Consider the following 14,588-nt stretch of genomic DNA (forward strand, 5'->3'; position numbering starts at 1 on the left):
GAATTTCAATAGTTTTACTGACCAATTTAATTGCGTTTTGTAAATATAAACAAAGTTAGAATTTGATGCCTACAACACAATCAAAAAAGATGGGACAGAGGCATTATGACCATTGTATTACATCGCCTTTCCTTTTAAAAACACTTTTTAATCGTATGGGAACTGAGGATACTAATTGTTGCAGTTTTGCAATTGGAATATTTGTCCATTTTTGCTTTATTAAAGTTTAGGGCGGCATGGTGGTGTAGTGGTTGGCACTGTCGCCTCACAGCAAGAAGGTTCCGGGTTCGAACCCAGCGGCCAGCGAGGGCCTTTCTGTGTGGAATTTGCATGTTCTCCTCGTGTCTGCGTGGGTTTCCTCCGGGTGCTCCGGTTTCCCCCACAGTTCAAAGACATGCAGTTAGGTTGACATGGGGTGGCCTTGGGCTGAGGTGCCCTTGAGCAAGGCACCTAACCCCTGACTGCTCCCCGGGCGCTGTAGTATGGCTGCCCACTGTCTATGAAGCCACGCTGTTGTAGCCCATGCAGAATGAGGCCTGGTATTGTCCTGCTGAAATAAGCATGGACTTCCTAGGAAGAGACATTGCCTTGATGAATATGTCTCTCTAAAATCCCAATATATGCCCCAATATATCAATGATACCTTTGCACACATGCAACTCACTCATGCCGTGGGCACCGATGCCTCCCCGTTCCATTTACAGATGCTGACTTTTGCACCTTTCTCTGATAAAAAACCATATGGTTGTGTTCACCTTTGGCACAGAGAACTCAGTGTCCCGTTTTCCCAAAAACAAGCTAAAATGTGGACTCATCTGATGACAGCACGTTTCCACTGTCTTTCGGTCCATCTGAGATGAGTTTGAGCCCAGAGAAATCTATGTTGTTTCTGCATAGAATTGATAAATGGTTTCCTCCTTGCATAATACAGTTTCAGGTTGCATTTCTGGATGCAGCAGCGGACTGTATTAAGTGACAACGGTTTTTGAAGTACTCCCGATGTGGCTATATTTGTCACAGTAGCATGACAGTTTCTCAAGCAGTGACTCCTGAGGGCTCGAAGGTCACACACATTCAACACTGGTTTCTGACTTTGCCCTTTACACACTGAGATGTCTCTGAATTCCCTGAATCTTTTCATAATAGTATGTACTGTAGTGTTTGAAAGACCTAAAACCTTGCAATGAGAAATGTTTTTTTGAATTTACTAACAATTCTCTCATGAATTTTGGCACAAAGTGGTGAGTCATGACCCATCCTTGCTTGCAAAGACAACCTTTGGTGCTGCTCCTTTTATACCCAATCATAATAGCAATTAATCTGCTTATTGTGGAATCTTCCAAAATGGTGTTACTTGATTATCCTATAAACTTTTCAGTCTTATTTTGCCTCTGTCCCAACTTTTTTTTTTTTGAGTGAGTATGTTGCAGACATCCAATTCTAACTTCATTTATATTTACAAAATACAATTAAGTAGGGGCAGCACGGTGGTGTAGTGGTTAGCGCTGTCACCTCACAATAAGAAGGTCCGGGTTCAAGCCCCGTGGCCGGCGAGGGCCTTTCTGTGCGGAGTTTGCATGTTCTCCCCGTGTCCGCATGGGTTTCCTCCGGATGCTCCGGTTTCCCCCACAGTCCAAAGACATGCAGGTTAGGTTAACTGGTGACTCTAAATTGACCGTAGGTGTGAATGTGAGTGTGAATGGTTGTCTATGTGTCAGCCCTGTGATGACCTGGCAACTTGTCCAGGGTGTACCCCGCCTTTCGCCCGTGGTCAGCTGGGATAGGCTCCAGCTTGCCTGCGACCCTGTAGAAGGATAAAGCGGCTAGAGATAATGAGATGAGATGAGACAATTAAGTAGGTCAGTAAAACTATTGAAAATCTTTTCTTTGTACTTTTGTCAGTTAAATAAAAGTTCACACAAATTAACAAATCACATATTTTTATTTTTATTGCATTTTGGGAAATATCCCAACTTTTCTAGAAATGGGATTGTATTTGTGTTTATCTTTCACCTCACAAGGAAGGGTTGGCAAAAACACATCCTTGTTTTATCCTTGATAAAATCATTAGGTAATGGAAGGATGGTCATTCAAGTTCTGTCTATCTTAGTGATAAAAAGAGAAAGAAAGTAAACCAAATCACATCAGCCATGAGAAGATTTTACACGGACACAATGCTGCTAGGGGCGGCACGGTGGTGTAGTGGTTAGCGCTGTCGCCTCACAGCAAGAAGGTCCGGGTTCGAGCCCCGTGGCCGGCGAGGGCCTTTCTGTGCGGAGTTTGCATGTTTTCCCCGTGTCCGCGTGGGTTTCCTCCGGGTGCTCCGGTTTCCCCCACAGTCCAAAGACATGCAGGTTAGGTTAACTGGTGGCTCTAAATTGACCGTAGGTGTGAATGTGAGTGTGAATGGTTGTCTGTGTCTATGTGTCAGCCCTGTGATGACCTGGCGACTTGTCCAAGGTGTACCCCGCCTTTCGCCCGTAGTCAGCTGGGATAGGCTCCAGCTTGCCTGCGACCCTATAGAACAGGATAAAGCAGCTAGAGATGATGAGATAAGACAATGCTGCTAGCACTGTCACGTTAATTTGTTCCCTATGGATTTGATGTATTGGCACTGCACTCACAGTTCACTCAAATTCAACTTGGACCCAGTTTATATTGACCTTTGCAAAGTGCAACCAATAAAATGAGTTTTCGTATGTGACGTAACAAAGACACTAAATCATGCGAAAATCATATAGGGTAAGCCTGGTTTTAAAACAAATCCAGCAGTGAAACAGTTGTAATCCATAATCCATGGCAAAACCTGATTGTGCCGGATACGTAGTTTATGTTTCAGCATTTTGGCAGACTTTCAAAGCAAATACTTTTTCACGTCAAATGCCATTCCATGTATTTTTGCTCAAGGCTTGAGAATGTCATTGCAGGATTGTGAATATCATTGGGGCAAGATGAATCATAAATATAAATATGCTGCATGTTTATACTTACACTATATTGCCAAAAGTATTTGCTCACCTGCCTTGACTCACATATGAGCTTAAGTGACATCCCATTCCTAATCCATAGGGTTCAATATGATGTTGGTCCACCCTTTGCAGCTAGAACAGCTTCAACTCTTCTGGGAAGGCTGTCCACAAGGTTTAGGAGTGTGTTTATGGGAATTTTTGACCATTCTTCCAGAAGCGCATTTGTGAGGTCACACACTGATGTTGGACGAGAAGGCCTGGCTCTCAGTCTCCGCTCTAATTCATCCCAAAGGTGTTCTATCGGGTTGAGGTCAGGACTCTGTGCAGGCCAGTCAAGTTCATCCACACCAGACTCTGTCATCCATGTCTTTATGGACCTTGCTTTGTGCACTGGTGCACAGTCATGTTGGAAGAGGAAGGGGCCGGCTCCAAACTGTAAAAACAGTCTGCATGCCTAGGTGCTTGATTTTATACACCTGTGGCCATGGAAGTGATTGGAACACCTGATTCCGATAATTTGGATGGGTGAGCAAATACTTTTGGCATTATAGTGTATGTTTTATCTAGACATGATGATTTTCGCAATCCTGTTCTCAATATTCTCAAGCTACAGTGGTGCTTGAAAGTTTGTGAACCCTTTAGAATTTTCTATATTTCTGCATAAATATGACCTAAAACATCATCAGATTTTCACACAAATCTGAAAAGTAGATAAAGAGAACCCAGTTAAACAAATGAGACAAAAATATTATACTTGGTCATTTATTTATTGAGGAAAATGATCCAATATTACATATCTGTGAGTGGCAAAAGTATGTGAACCTCTAGGATTAGCAGTTAATTTGAAGGTGAAATTAGAGTCAGGTGTTTTCAATCAGTGGGATGACAATCAGGTGTGAGTGGGCACCCTGTTTTATTTAAAGAACAGAGATCTATCAAAGTCTGATCTTCACAACACATGCTTGTGGAAGTGTATCATGGCACGAACAAAGGAGTTTTCTGAGGACATCAGAAAAAGTGTTGTTGATGCTCATCAGGCTGGAAAAGGTTACAAAACCATCTCTAAAGAGTTTGGACTCCACCAATCCACAGTCAGACAGGTTGTGTACAAATGGAGGAAATTCAAGACCATTGTTACCCTCCCCAGGAGTGGTCGACCAACAAAGATCACTCCAAGACCAAGGCGTGTAATAGTTGGCAAGGTCACAAAGGACCTCAGGGTAACTTCTAACTAACTGAAAGCCTCTCTCACATTGGCTAATGTTAATGTTCATGAGTCCACCATCAGGAGAACACTGAACAACAATGGTGTACATGGCAGGGTTGCAAGGAGAAAGCCACTGCTCTCCAAAAAGAACATTGCTGCTCATCTGCAGTTTGCTAAAGATCATGTGGACAAGCCAGAAGGCTATTGGAAAAATGTTTTGTGGACGGATGAGACCAAAATAGAACTTTTTGGTTTAAATGAGAAGCGTTATGTTTGGAGAAAGGAAAATGCTGCATTCCAGCATAAGAACCTTATCCCATCTGTGAAACATGGCGGTGGTAGTATCATGGTTTGGGCCTGTTTTGCTGCATCTGGGCCAGGACGGCTTGCCATCATTGATGGAACAATGAATTCTGAATTATACCAGTGAATTCTAAAGGAAACTATCAGGACATCTGTCCATGAACTGAATCTCAAGAGAAGGTGGGTCATGCAGAAAGACATTGACCCTAAGCACACAAGTCGTTCTACCAAAGAATGGTTAAAGAAGAATAAAGTAAATGTTTTGGAATGGCCAAGTCAAAGTCCTGACCTTAATCCAATGGAAATGTTGTGGAAGGACCTGAAGTGAGCTGTTCATGTGAGGAAACCCACCAACATCCCAGAGTTGAAGCTGTTCTGTACGGAGGAACGGGCTAAAATTCCTCCAAGCCGGTGTGCAGGACTGATCAACAGTTACCGCAAACGTTTAGTTGCAGTTATTGCTGCACAAGGGGGTCACACCAGATACTGAAAGCAAAGGTTCACATACTTTTGCCACTCACAGATATGTAATATTGGATCATTTTCCTCAATAAATAAATGACCAAGTATAATATTTTTGTCTCATTTGTTTAACTGGGTTCTCTTTATCTACTTTTAGGACTTGTGTGAAAATCTGATGATGTTTTAGGTCATATTTATGCAGAAATACAGAAAATTCTAAAGGGTTCACAAACTTTCAAGCACCACTGTATGAGCAAAAATAAAAATAAATCAGTTCTTGAATTATCAGGGAAAGTTAGAAGGTAATGATCTGCAGCAGCTTGTTGATATTCAGGGGAAGATTGTATATGCTGATGTAGGAAGTTAGATTGTGTTTACTTTAGCAGAAGTGAAAGTGAAACTCTGACTATGACAACACGGAAGGCAAAGAACACTACCGGCAAAAGAAAATGGCTTCTAAGTTTTCAGAGGAGGATTTCTCCTGTCCTGTGTGCTTTGACATCTTCAAGGATCCAGTTCTCCTACAGTGTAGTCACAGTGTGTGTAAAGTGTGTTTGGAGCAATGCTGGAAGAACAAAGGATCCAGAGAATGTCCTGTTTGTAGGAAAAGATCATCCCTTAGTCATCTACCCATAAACTTTGCTTTAAGAAGCCTGTGTGAGACTTTCTTACGAGAGAGAAGTCAGAGATCTTCACCAGTGACTGAAACAATCTGCAGTCTGCATAGTGAGTTGTTCAACCTATTCTGTCTGGATGATAAAGAGCCGTTGTGTGTGGTGTGTCAAACTTCAAGAAAACACACTGACCACAAATTCTGCTCCATTGACGAGGCAGTAACTGACTGTAAGGTAAATATAAAATACTTGTAAGGTATCTATGCAAGTTCATTTTAAGATATCCAGGCAGGAAAATGTTTAAAAATGTTTATTTAGAATCACCGGACTATCTAAAACCAAACAAGATGTTTCACTGTTCATCCAAACACCATCATCAGTGGTAAAAGTGTGACAGGCAAGTAACTTTGGCAAAAATACAGACAAGAGAGTTACATGATCAGCACATGACATGAGATGTTTGTCACATGACTACTTCAAGGCAAACAAAACGCTCCTTTATACTGACAGATAATATCTAGACAAGACATGTTTGAGTGTTCACTTGTTCATATTTGTACCTGTATATTGTGTACAGATTGTTTGTCTTTTAAAATAAAATGTCCCTAGGCGCTGCCATCTTACTCTCGCCGAGGTTCAAATATTGCACTCTGAGTACAAATTACATGAGAGAATCTGAGATTGTGACGTCACTTACACGCCACGTGACTTACCGAGGTTGAGCTCTAGTGGATACATCACTTCTAAATTGTTGTAAAGAACCCTAAAGATACTCAAGTATTAAGTATTTAGGTGTAAAAATAAGCCCAATCATTGAAGCTATGAACGAATGAATGAATAAATGCGCGCACACACACACACACACACACACACACACACACAAGCACATACATACTCAGCCAGGAGGCTGTTTGCTGCCTATAAACACTTCATCACCTCACCAGATATTCGCAGTGGGGGATGGGGTCTCTCCAAAAAATTAAATTGTATTTTTGTGCGACATGCTTTTGTTTGTTTTATTCACTGAGAAAAGTGATCTTTTTAGATGGCAAGAATCACGTTACTATGACGACGGCTATCGTTTACTAGTATCTGTGTCAGAACTGCGTATGCATTATCAAGCAGAATGAGATTTAAACTTCATAAACGTAAAGTCTGTTGATTCGTGTATTTTGTTGCCAGGAAAAAAAAATATCACATGGTTACAGAAAATTTCTGATTAGATTTTTTTAAATTAGAAGCCTTTATTTGTCACTCGCAGGTTACCTGGCGTTGCCTGGGTTTTGCAAAATTCTGGATTGCCCCCAGACTTCCATGTCAAATTTGGTGAAGATCCATCAAGAAATGGTGATGTTAACCCAAGACAAACAAAAATCCAAACATCCAGCACCCAGGGGCCCACCGGGGACCCCTTGGGGCCCAAATATGGAATTTCTGAGTTCTGCCAAATTGTGGCTATCTCCTGTACCTATTTGCCAAATTTGGTGAAAATCCGTCAAGAAATAGTGATGTTAGCTCAAGACAAATGAACAAACAAACAACCTTTGCCGCTTATTATATTAGATGTATACATTACAGCACAGTGAAATTTAACTCATCTGAAGCAGTGAAAACACGCATGCGCACACATGCACAGAGAGAGAGAGAGAGAGAGAGAGAAGTGGCACCTGGGGATCCTTTTTAGAATTAAAAGCCTTTATTTGATGGCTCTGTGTTACGAAGGTAAATGGCGTACTAGTGAACCAATTACATCATAGGTGGATATCCGGTTTCAGTGCAAATGGCTGCATCCAGGTAAGTCTATTTTTAGCAATATCATAACTTTTAAAATGGATAAAATATTGTTATAAAAGTTTTATTTTTAATTTAAATATGCAGAGAGCACATCAGGGCACTTGCCATGATCAGCAAATGGCATTTATTTTATGGGGTTTGTTTGCCTTTAAGATGTCACTGAGTTGTGCTGCCAGAGTCTATACACACAACAAAATAAACACAGTTTTCATGATCATGAAGCCATGGTCTAAAGGTTAGAGTAGCAGCTTTAGGACCAAAAGGTTGCTGGTTTGATTCCCTGGACCAGCAGGAATACCTGAAGTGCCCTTGAGCAAGGCATTTAACCCCCAACTGCTCCCTGGGCTGCCCACTACTGTGGGTATGTCGGGGTCCTGTATGTACATCACTCTGGATATTAGCATCTGCTAAACACCTCTAATGTAATGTCATAAAGTACTGGTTGGATAGCTCAGGAGTTTTAATACATCAAAAACAGTTGTCATGCAGTGTGTTGATTTTTATTTATTTATTTTTTTCAGGAGGAGCTGCAAACTGCACTGAAGCCCCTACAGGAGAAACTGAAGATCTTTCAAGACTGTAAACTGAACTGGAGTCAGACTGCAGAACATATAAAGGTTAGAAACAATAACTGTTTTAATGTTATAATATTTTGCATCGTTGTATAATCAGTTATATTTCCTTTGATTTCCTCTTTTGCAGAATCAGGCCCAACACACAGAGTGTCAGATTAAGGAGGAGTTTGAGAAGCTTCACCAGTTTCTACGAGATGAAGAGGCAGTCAGGATCACTGCACTGAGAGAGGAAGAGGAGCAGAAGAGTCAGATGATGAAGGAGAAGATTGAGAAGCTGAGCGGAGACATATCATCTCTTTCAGACACAATCAGAACCATAGAAGAGGAGATGGGAGCCGAAGACGTCTCATTCTTACAAGTGAGGATCATTTAGTCAGTATTTACACTGTGAGAAAGTAAAACTTCTTTCCATCATTAGAAACGTCACATTTCCGTGGTGTAAAAATGTAAATCATATCCACTGATATTTGCTTTGTTGTTTTGCAGAACTACAAGGCCACAGTGAAAAGGTGAGTGATGTGCTTCCTGTCTCTCGTTCTCTGTGTTTCTGAATCCAAACCCACAGCAACACTGACTCCTGAATGTTTTTTGTAGAGCCCAGTGCACACTGCAGCATCCAGAGGAGCTTTCAGGAGCACTGATCCATGTGGCAAAACATCTGGCCAACCTGAAGTTCAGAGTCTGGGAGAAGATGCAGGACGCTGTTCAATACAGTAATATACTTTCTCTCTTTGTTTTCTCTGTGTGTGTTAGGTTTGTTATATATGTACACTTTTGTCCAATTGCACTCTCTAACCAACTGATGGGTGGCTTAACTTATTAGGCTTCTCCATTGTGTTAAGCAAACAACTTGTTTTATTACTGCTTTATCCATCCATCCATCCATCCATCCATCCATCCATCCATTTCTGTAGCCGCTTTATCCTGTTCTACAGGGTCGCAGGCAAGCTGGAGCCTATCCCAGCTGACTATGGGTGAGAGGCGGGGTACACCCTGGACAAGTCACCAGGTCATCACAGGGCTGACACAGAGACAAACAACCATTCACACTCACATTCACATCTACGGTCAATTTAGAGCCACCAGTTAGCCTAACCTGCATGTCTTTGGACTGTGGGAGAAACCGGAGCACCTGAAGGAAACCCATGCAGACACAGGGAGAACATGCAAACTCCACACAGAAAGGCCCCCCATCAACCACTGGGCTCGAACCCAGAACCTTCTTGGTGTGAGGCGACAGTGCTAACCACGACACCACCGTGCTGCCCCTTACTGCTTTATAATATAGAATATTATCATTTCTATTCAACACTACAAATATTTCATTCTAAATAAATCATTATTTTATTTGCTGAAGGTAAAGAAGCAGGTGTTTTTGTCCTGAACTTAATATCCAACCAATTGATTACTGTGAGCAGCAAGGAAATAATTTTTGGCACCAACAATTTGGAGATTATGTCTTTAGTCTAGGTGAATTCCGTCACTGTGTACAAATGATCTTTGACAACTTAGCTCATCTGTGACCTCATGTCACTTTCATGATGGTTCTAAGAAAGCAGCCACCTTCTAAACAAACCATGGAAACTGCTTCAGTTGCTCTGTCTCAAACTTTCCAGATCTTATGTCTCTCTAGCGTCTTTCATCTTACTGAAGAAAACAGGAACTTAAGTATGCTACCTCTCATGAAGAACTGATATACAGATTCGTCTGAATGTATTGGAATGCCGAGATCAATTCTTGTGTTCAAGCTCCAAAGATGAATATGAAACAATAGATCAGAATTTCAGTTTTCATTTCCTAATATTAACATCTAGACATGTTAAACAACTTAGCACATGGCGCCTTTGTAGCAGACTGCCCAATTTTTTAGGTGAGCAAAAGTACAGAAACAGATAGTCTTAAAGTAATTAAAGCAAATAACACTTTTTATTCTATCCACATTCACTGGATATGAGCTATCGTGCACTCTGATTGGCTACTCTATTACTAGGCTATCAGCTCATATACCGTGAGTAGAGAAAATCAAAATGGCAGAGCATGTTGCTGAACCAACCGAGGATGAAATAAAAGCTCTACTCAGAAACAACTCCTCCCCCCCAAAAAAAAGAAAAAGCAACAAAATATGGAGTAAAAGTATTTGATGGCAAGAATGTATCTTTTTTCTTTTTTAAGAATTATCATCATCATTGTCACATTTTTCACAAATTGCTACTGTCATTTCACCGGTTTGTTTACATTCTAAGCGGAAATGATTTTGTCAGACATTTTGTATAAAGTTTTTATTTATTGAATTTGCAAAAAATTTAAATTAAAATGTTCTGTTTCTCAAAATCCAGTGAATGTGGATAGAATAAAGCAGTTATTCCATTCGATCTTGTCATACACGGCTTATAGTTGACTCGGTGCTATGCGCCTCGTTGGCTATCAGCTCATGTACGACTCGATTTCATGGAATAACTGTTAAATATTTGGTTACATATCCTTTGCTTGCAGTAACTATATCAAGCAGATGACCCAGTGACATCACCTCAAAACTCTTGCATTCTTCTGTGATGCTTCTCCAGACTTGTACTTCACCTTTTTTTTTTAGTTGTTGTTTTAGGGGGTTTCTCCCTTCAGTCTCCTCTTCAGGAGCTGAAATGCTGCTCAATTGGGTTACGGTCTGGTGATTATTTTGGCCAGTCAAAAATATTTTTCCACTTTTTTCCTCTGATAAAATCCTTTGTTGTGTTGGCAGTGTATTTTAAGCCATTGTCTTGCTGCATGATGAAGGTCCTCCCAATTAGATTGGATGCATTTCTCTATAAATTGCCAGATAGAATGTTTCTGTAGATTTCTGTCGAATTAATTTTGTTGCTACCACAATGAAGATTCGTGAGCTTGTTCTCGAAACCATGACAACCTCCGCTGTGCTTGGCTGAGGAACTGTTCATATTTTGGATTATGAACAGTTCCTTTCTTTCTTTACACTTTAGCCTTTCCATCACTTCAGTAGAGGTTCATCTCGGTTCCAGAATTTCTGTGGCTCATCTTTGTATTTCATTGCGAGTTCCAATCTGGCCATCTGATTCTTACTGCTGATGAGTGGTTTGTATCTAGTGTGGTACGGTCTATTTCTGCTCTCGAAGCATTCTTCAAATGACAGATTGTGAAACCTTCACCCCAAAATGTTTGTCATCAACTGCTGTAATTTTCCTTGGCTAACCTACTCAGTGTCTGTTTTTTAGTACACTAGTGGTTTCATTCTTTTTCCAGGACATTCTATATTATTGTATTGCTCATGTCCAATGCTTGTGCAATAGCTTTGATCAATTTTCCCTCTTTTCTCAGCTTCAGAATGACTTGCTTTTCTCCTATAGATGACTTTCTGGTCTTCATGTTGATTTATTCTTTTTTAATAGCAAATGTAGTTCTCCAGGCAAAACTCAGAACTCAAATCAAACAGATTCAGTGCTATTAACTGTTTAAACAATCAATCTAACAAGTACACCTGGGTAACAAGAAACTCCCGTCAGGCATATGTTCCAATATTTCTGATCACTTGAAAAATAGGTAGACAAAAAAAAGGGTTACTCAAGACATCTAGATCTCAATATCAGGAAACAAGAGCTGAAATTCTGATCTGTTGTCTCAAATTCATCTTTTCATATCAAACCTGAATATTTTCAATGCATACCAAAAACAAAACTGGCTTTGCTGTTCCAATACTTTTGGAGGGACTATGAACCATTACTGCTTTTCTGTTTGTTCCTGGACCACTCTTCACTTCTACAGTCAATGCTCCACAACATTACATTTCGAACATAAATGTGAAAATTAACATAGATATCGACTCAAATAAACTAAGAAAAAGGCTAAGTTAAGGAAACACAGTCATCAGTCATTCGTGTTAGCTTACATTATTTTCCTCGTTGCTTTACTTTTACATTGTAATTACACACTGTTTGTTGTTTATTACCTTTTGGTATGTTTTTCTCAGTGCCTATAACACTGGACCCAAACACTGCCCATCATTTCCTCATTGCATCTGATGATCTGACCAGTGTGAGAGTCAGTGAAGAGGAACAGAAGCTGCCAGACAATCCAGAGAGACTAGATGCTTGCTTATGCATCCTGGGCTCTGAGGGCTTTAACTCAGGGACACACTGGTGGGATGTTGAAGTTGGAGATTGTGCAGCCTGGTCACTGGGTGTGATGACAGAGTCTGCTCAGAGGAAGGGAGAGATAAACTCCAGAAGTGGACTCTGGTATATGTGGTATTATGATGGCAAATATGGAGGAGGTTATACACCAAAGCCACACAGTCTCTTCTCATTAGAAAAGAAGCTTCAGAGGATCAGAGTGCAACTGGACTGGGATGGAGGAAGACTGTCATTCTCTGACCCTCTTACGGGCACACATATACACACTTTCACACACAAATTTACTGACAAATTACTGCCGTATTTAGCTATTGGTTCTGAAGCATCTCTGAAGGTCCTCCCCGTTCAGCGCGATGGAAATGTAAATCACATAAGGTGTACATAAGCTCAGCTCGTTACGTTGTTAGTTGCATAGAACAGAGTTTTCTGACAGAACTATGGGTCTCAGGTATTTATTATTTTAATCCTGAACTTAAATTAGATGTTCTTGAATGATATCCATGCCAACTAACTGCATTTACAATCATCCCTTTGGGCTTAATCCTTACAATTTACATCACTTGGGCACCATAAATACACCAATATTGAACATACAGGGTTAGTCAAAATTATGTTAACACGAATGGATTATTTTTCTCCTGCAGATAGACGTACGCCATCAGTGACATTTCCCCATGAAATGTGTGTCTGGGCTTTAAATGGTACCATTGCTTGCTGGTTTTTGTGTGTTGAACACGATGGTGAACAGGTTGAGACTGTCCTGTAAATCATCTTGCACATACAGTATGATGTATGTTTTGTGAATGAAAGGTTTCTACCATTTAAGTGTTAACATAATTTTGACTAACCCTGTATTTATCCAATAATGTCATGTTGAATTACATGACTCATGCTGCTAAGCCTCCTACATTCTGCACACTGTAGAATTTGTTTGGTACCAATGAAAATATTCATGTTGTTAATCATTCTAAAGCCTCTAACACAGTACTAAGTCATAGTCAAATCCATGAGGTTAGATGTAGCATGGGTTTTCTAAAGTCTATGTCTTCATGATGTCGTCTAAAACCATAACAGAAGCAAAAAAAAATCAAGATTGACAGGGGTTAGCTACAAAAGTTGGGACCTTCATTTGTTTTTTAATGGTGTGATTAGCCAGGAAATTACAGCCATGTTTTTAGCCAGAGTTTTCAGGTATCTTCCATACTGTCAAAGCATGAAGTCAATAATCACTTGGTCTGAGCAGTTACCAGCTGCCGAAACACAGGCCATACAGTGGTGCTTGAAAGTTCGTGAACCCTTTCGAATTTTCTATATTTTTGCATAAATATGACCTAAAACAACATCAGATTTTCACACAAGTCCTAAAAGTAGATAAAGAGAACCCAGTTAAATAAATGAGACAAAAATATTATACTTAGTCATTTATTTATTGAAGAAAATTATCCAATATTACATATCTGTGAGTAGCAAAAGTATGTGAACCTCTAGGATTAGCAGTTAATTTGAAGGTGAAATTAGAGTCACATGTTTTCAATCAATGGGATGACAATGAGGTGTGAGTGGGCACCCTGTTTTATTTAAAGAACAGGGATGTATCAAAGTCTGATCTTCACAACACATGTTTGTGGAAGTGTATCATGGCACGAACAAAGGAGATTTCTGAGGACCTCAGAAAAAGCATTGTTGATGCTCATCAGGCTGGAAAAGGTTACAAAACCATCTCTAAAGAGTTTGGACTTCACCAATCCACAATCAGACAGACTGTGTACAAATGGAGGAAATTCAAGACCATTGTTACCCTCCCGAGGAGTGGTCGACCAACAACGATCACTCCAAGAGCAAGGCATGTAATAGTCGGCGAGGTCACAAAGGACCCCAGGGTAACTTCTAAGCAACTGAAGGCCCCTCTCACATTGGCTAATGTTAATGTTCATGAGTCCACCATCAGGAGAACACTGAACAACAATGGTGTACATGGCAGGGTTGCAAGGAGAAAGCCACTGCTCTCTAAAAAGAACATTGCTGCTTGTCTGCAGTTTGCGAAAGATCATGTGGACAAGCCAGAAGACTACTGGAAAAATGTTTTGTGGATGGATGAGACCAAAATAGAACTTTTTGGTTTAAATGAGAAGCGTTATGTTTGGAGAAAGGAAAACACTGCATTCCAGCATAAGAACATTATCCCATCTGTGAAACATGGTGGTGGTAGTATCATGGTTTGGGCCTGTTTTGCTGCATCTAGGCCAGGACAGCTTGCCATCATTGATGGAATAATGAATTCTGAATTATACCAGCAAATTCTAAAGGAAAATATCAGGACATCTGTCCATGAACTGAATCTCAAGAGAAGGTGGGTCATGCAGCAAGACAACAACCCGAAGCACACAAGTTGTTCTACCAAAAAATGGTTAAAGAAGAATAAAGTAAATGTTTTGGAATGGCCAAGTCAAAGTCCTGACCATAATCCAATCGAAATGTTGTGGAAGGACCTGAAGCGAGCAGTTCATGTGAGGAAACCCACC

At 40.4% G+C, this 14,588-nt stretch overlaps 1 protein-coding gene across 1 annotated transcript; it reads left to right on the forward strand.

Moving 5' to 3' along the window:
* Positions 1 to 5,386: 5,386 nt before the first annotated feature.
* LOC132891620 (zinc-binding protein A33-like) lies at positions 5,387 to 13,405 on the forward strand. Its single transcript, XM_060929378.1, has 6 exons — positions 5,387 to 5,789; positions 7,871 to 7,966; positions 8,052 to 8,282; positions 8,411 to 8,433; positions 8,519 to 8,637; positions 11,904 to 13,405. Exons 1-6 carry the CDS (start codon positions 5,391 to 5,393, stop codon positions 12,449 to 12,451), a joined length of 1,416 nt encoding a protein of 471 aa, XP_060785361.1. The 5' UTR covers positions 5,387 to 5,390; the 3' UTR covers positions 12,452 to 13,405.
* Positions 13,406 to 14,588: the final 1,183 nt, after the last annotated feature.

Source organism: Neoarius graeffei, chromosome 9 (genome assembly GCF_027579695.1).
Source record: "Neoarius graeffei isolate fNeoGra1 chromosome 9, fNeoGra1.pri, whole genome shotgun sequence".
Lineage (NCBI taxonomy): Eukaryota > Metazoa > Chordata > Actinopteri > Siluriformes > Ariidae > Neoarius > Neoarius graeffei.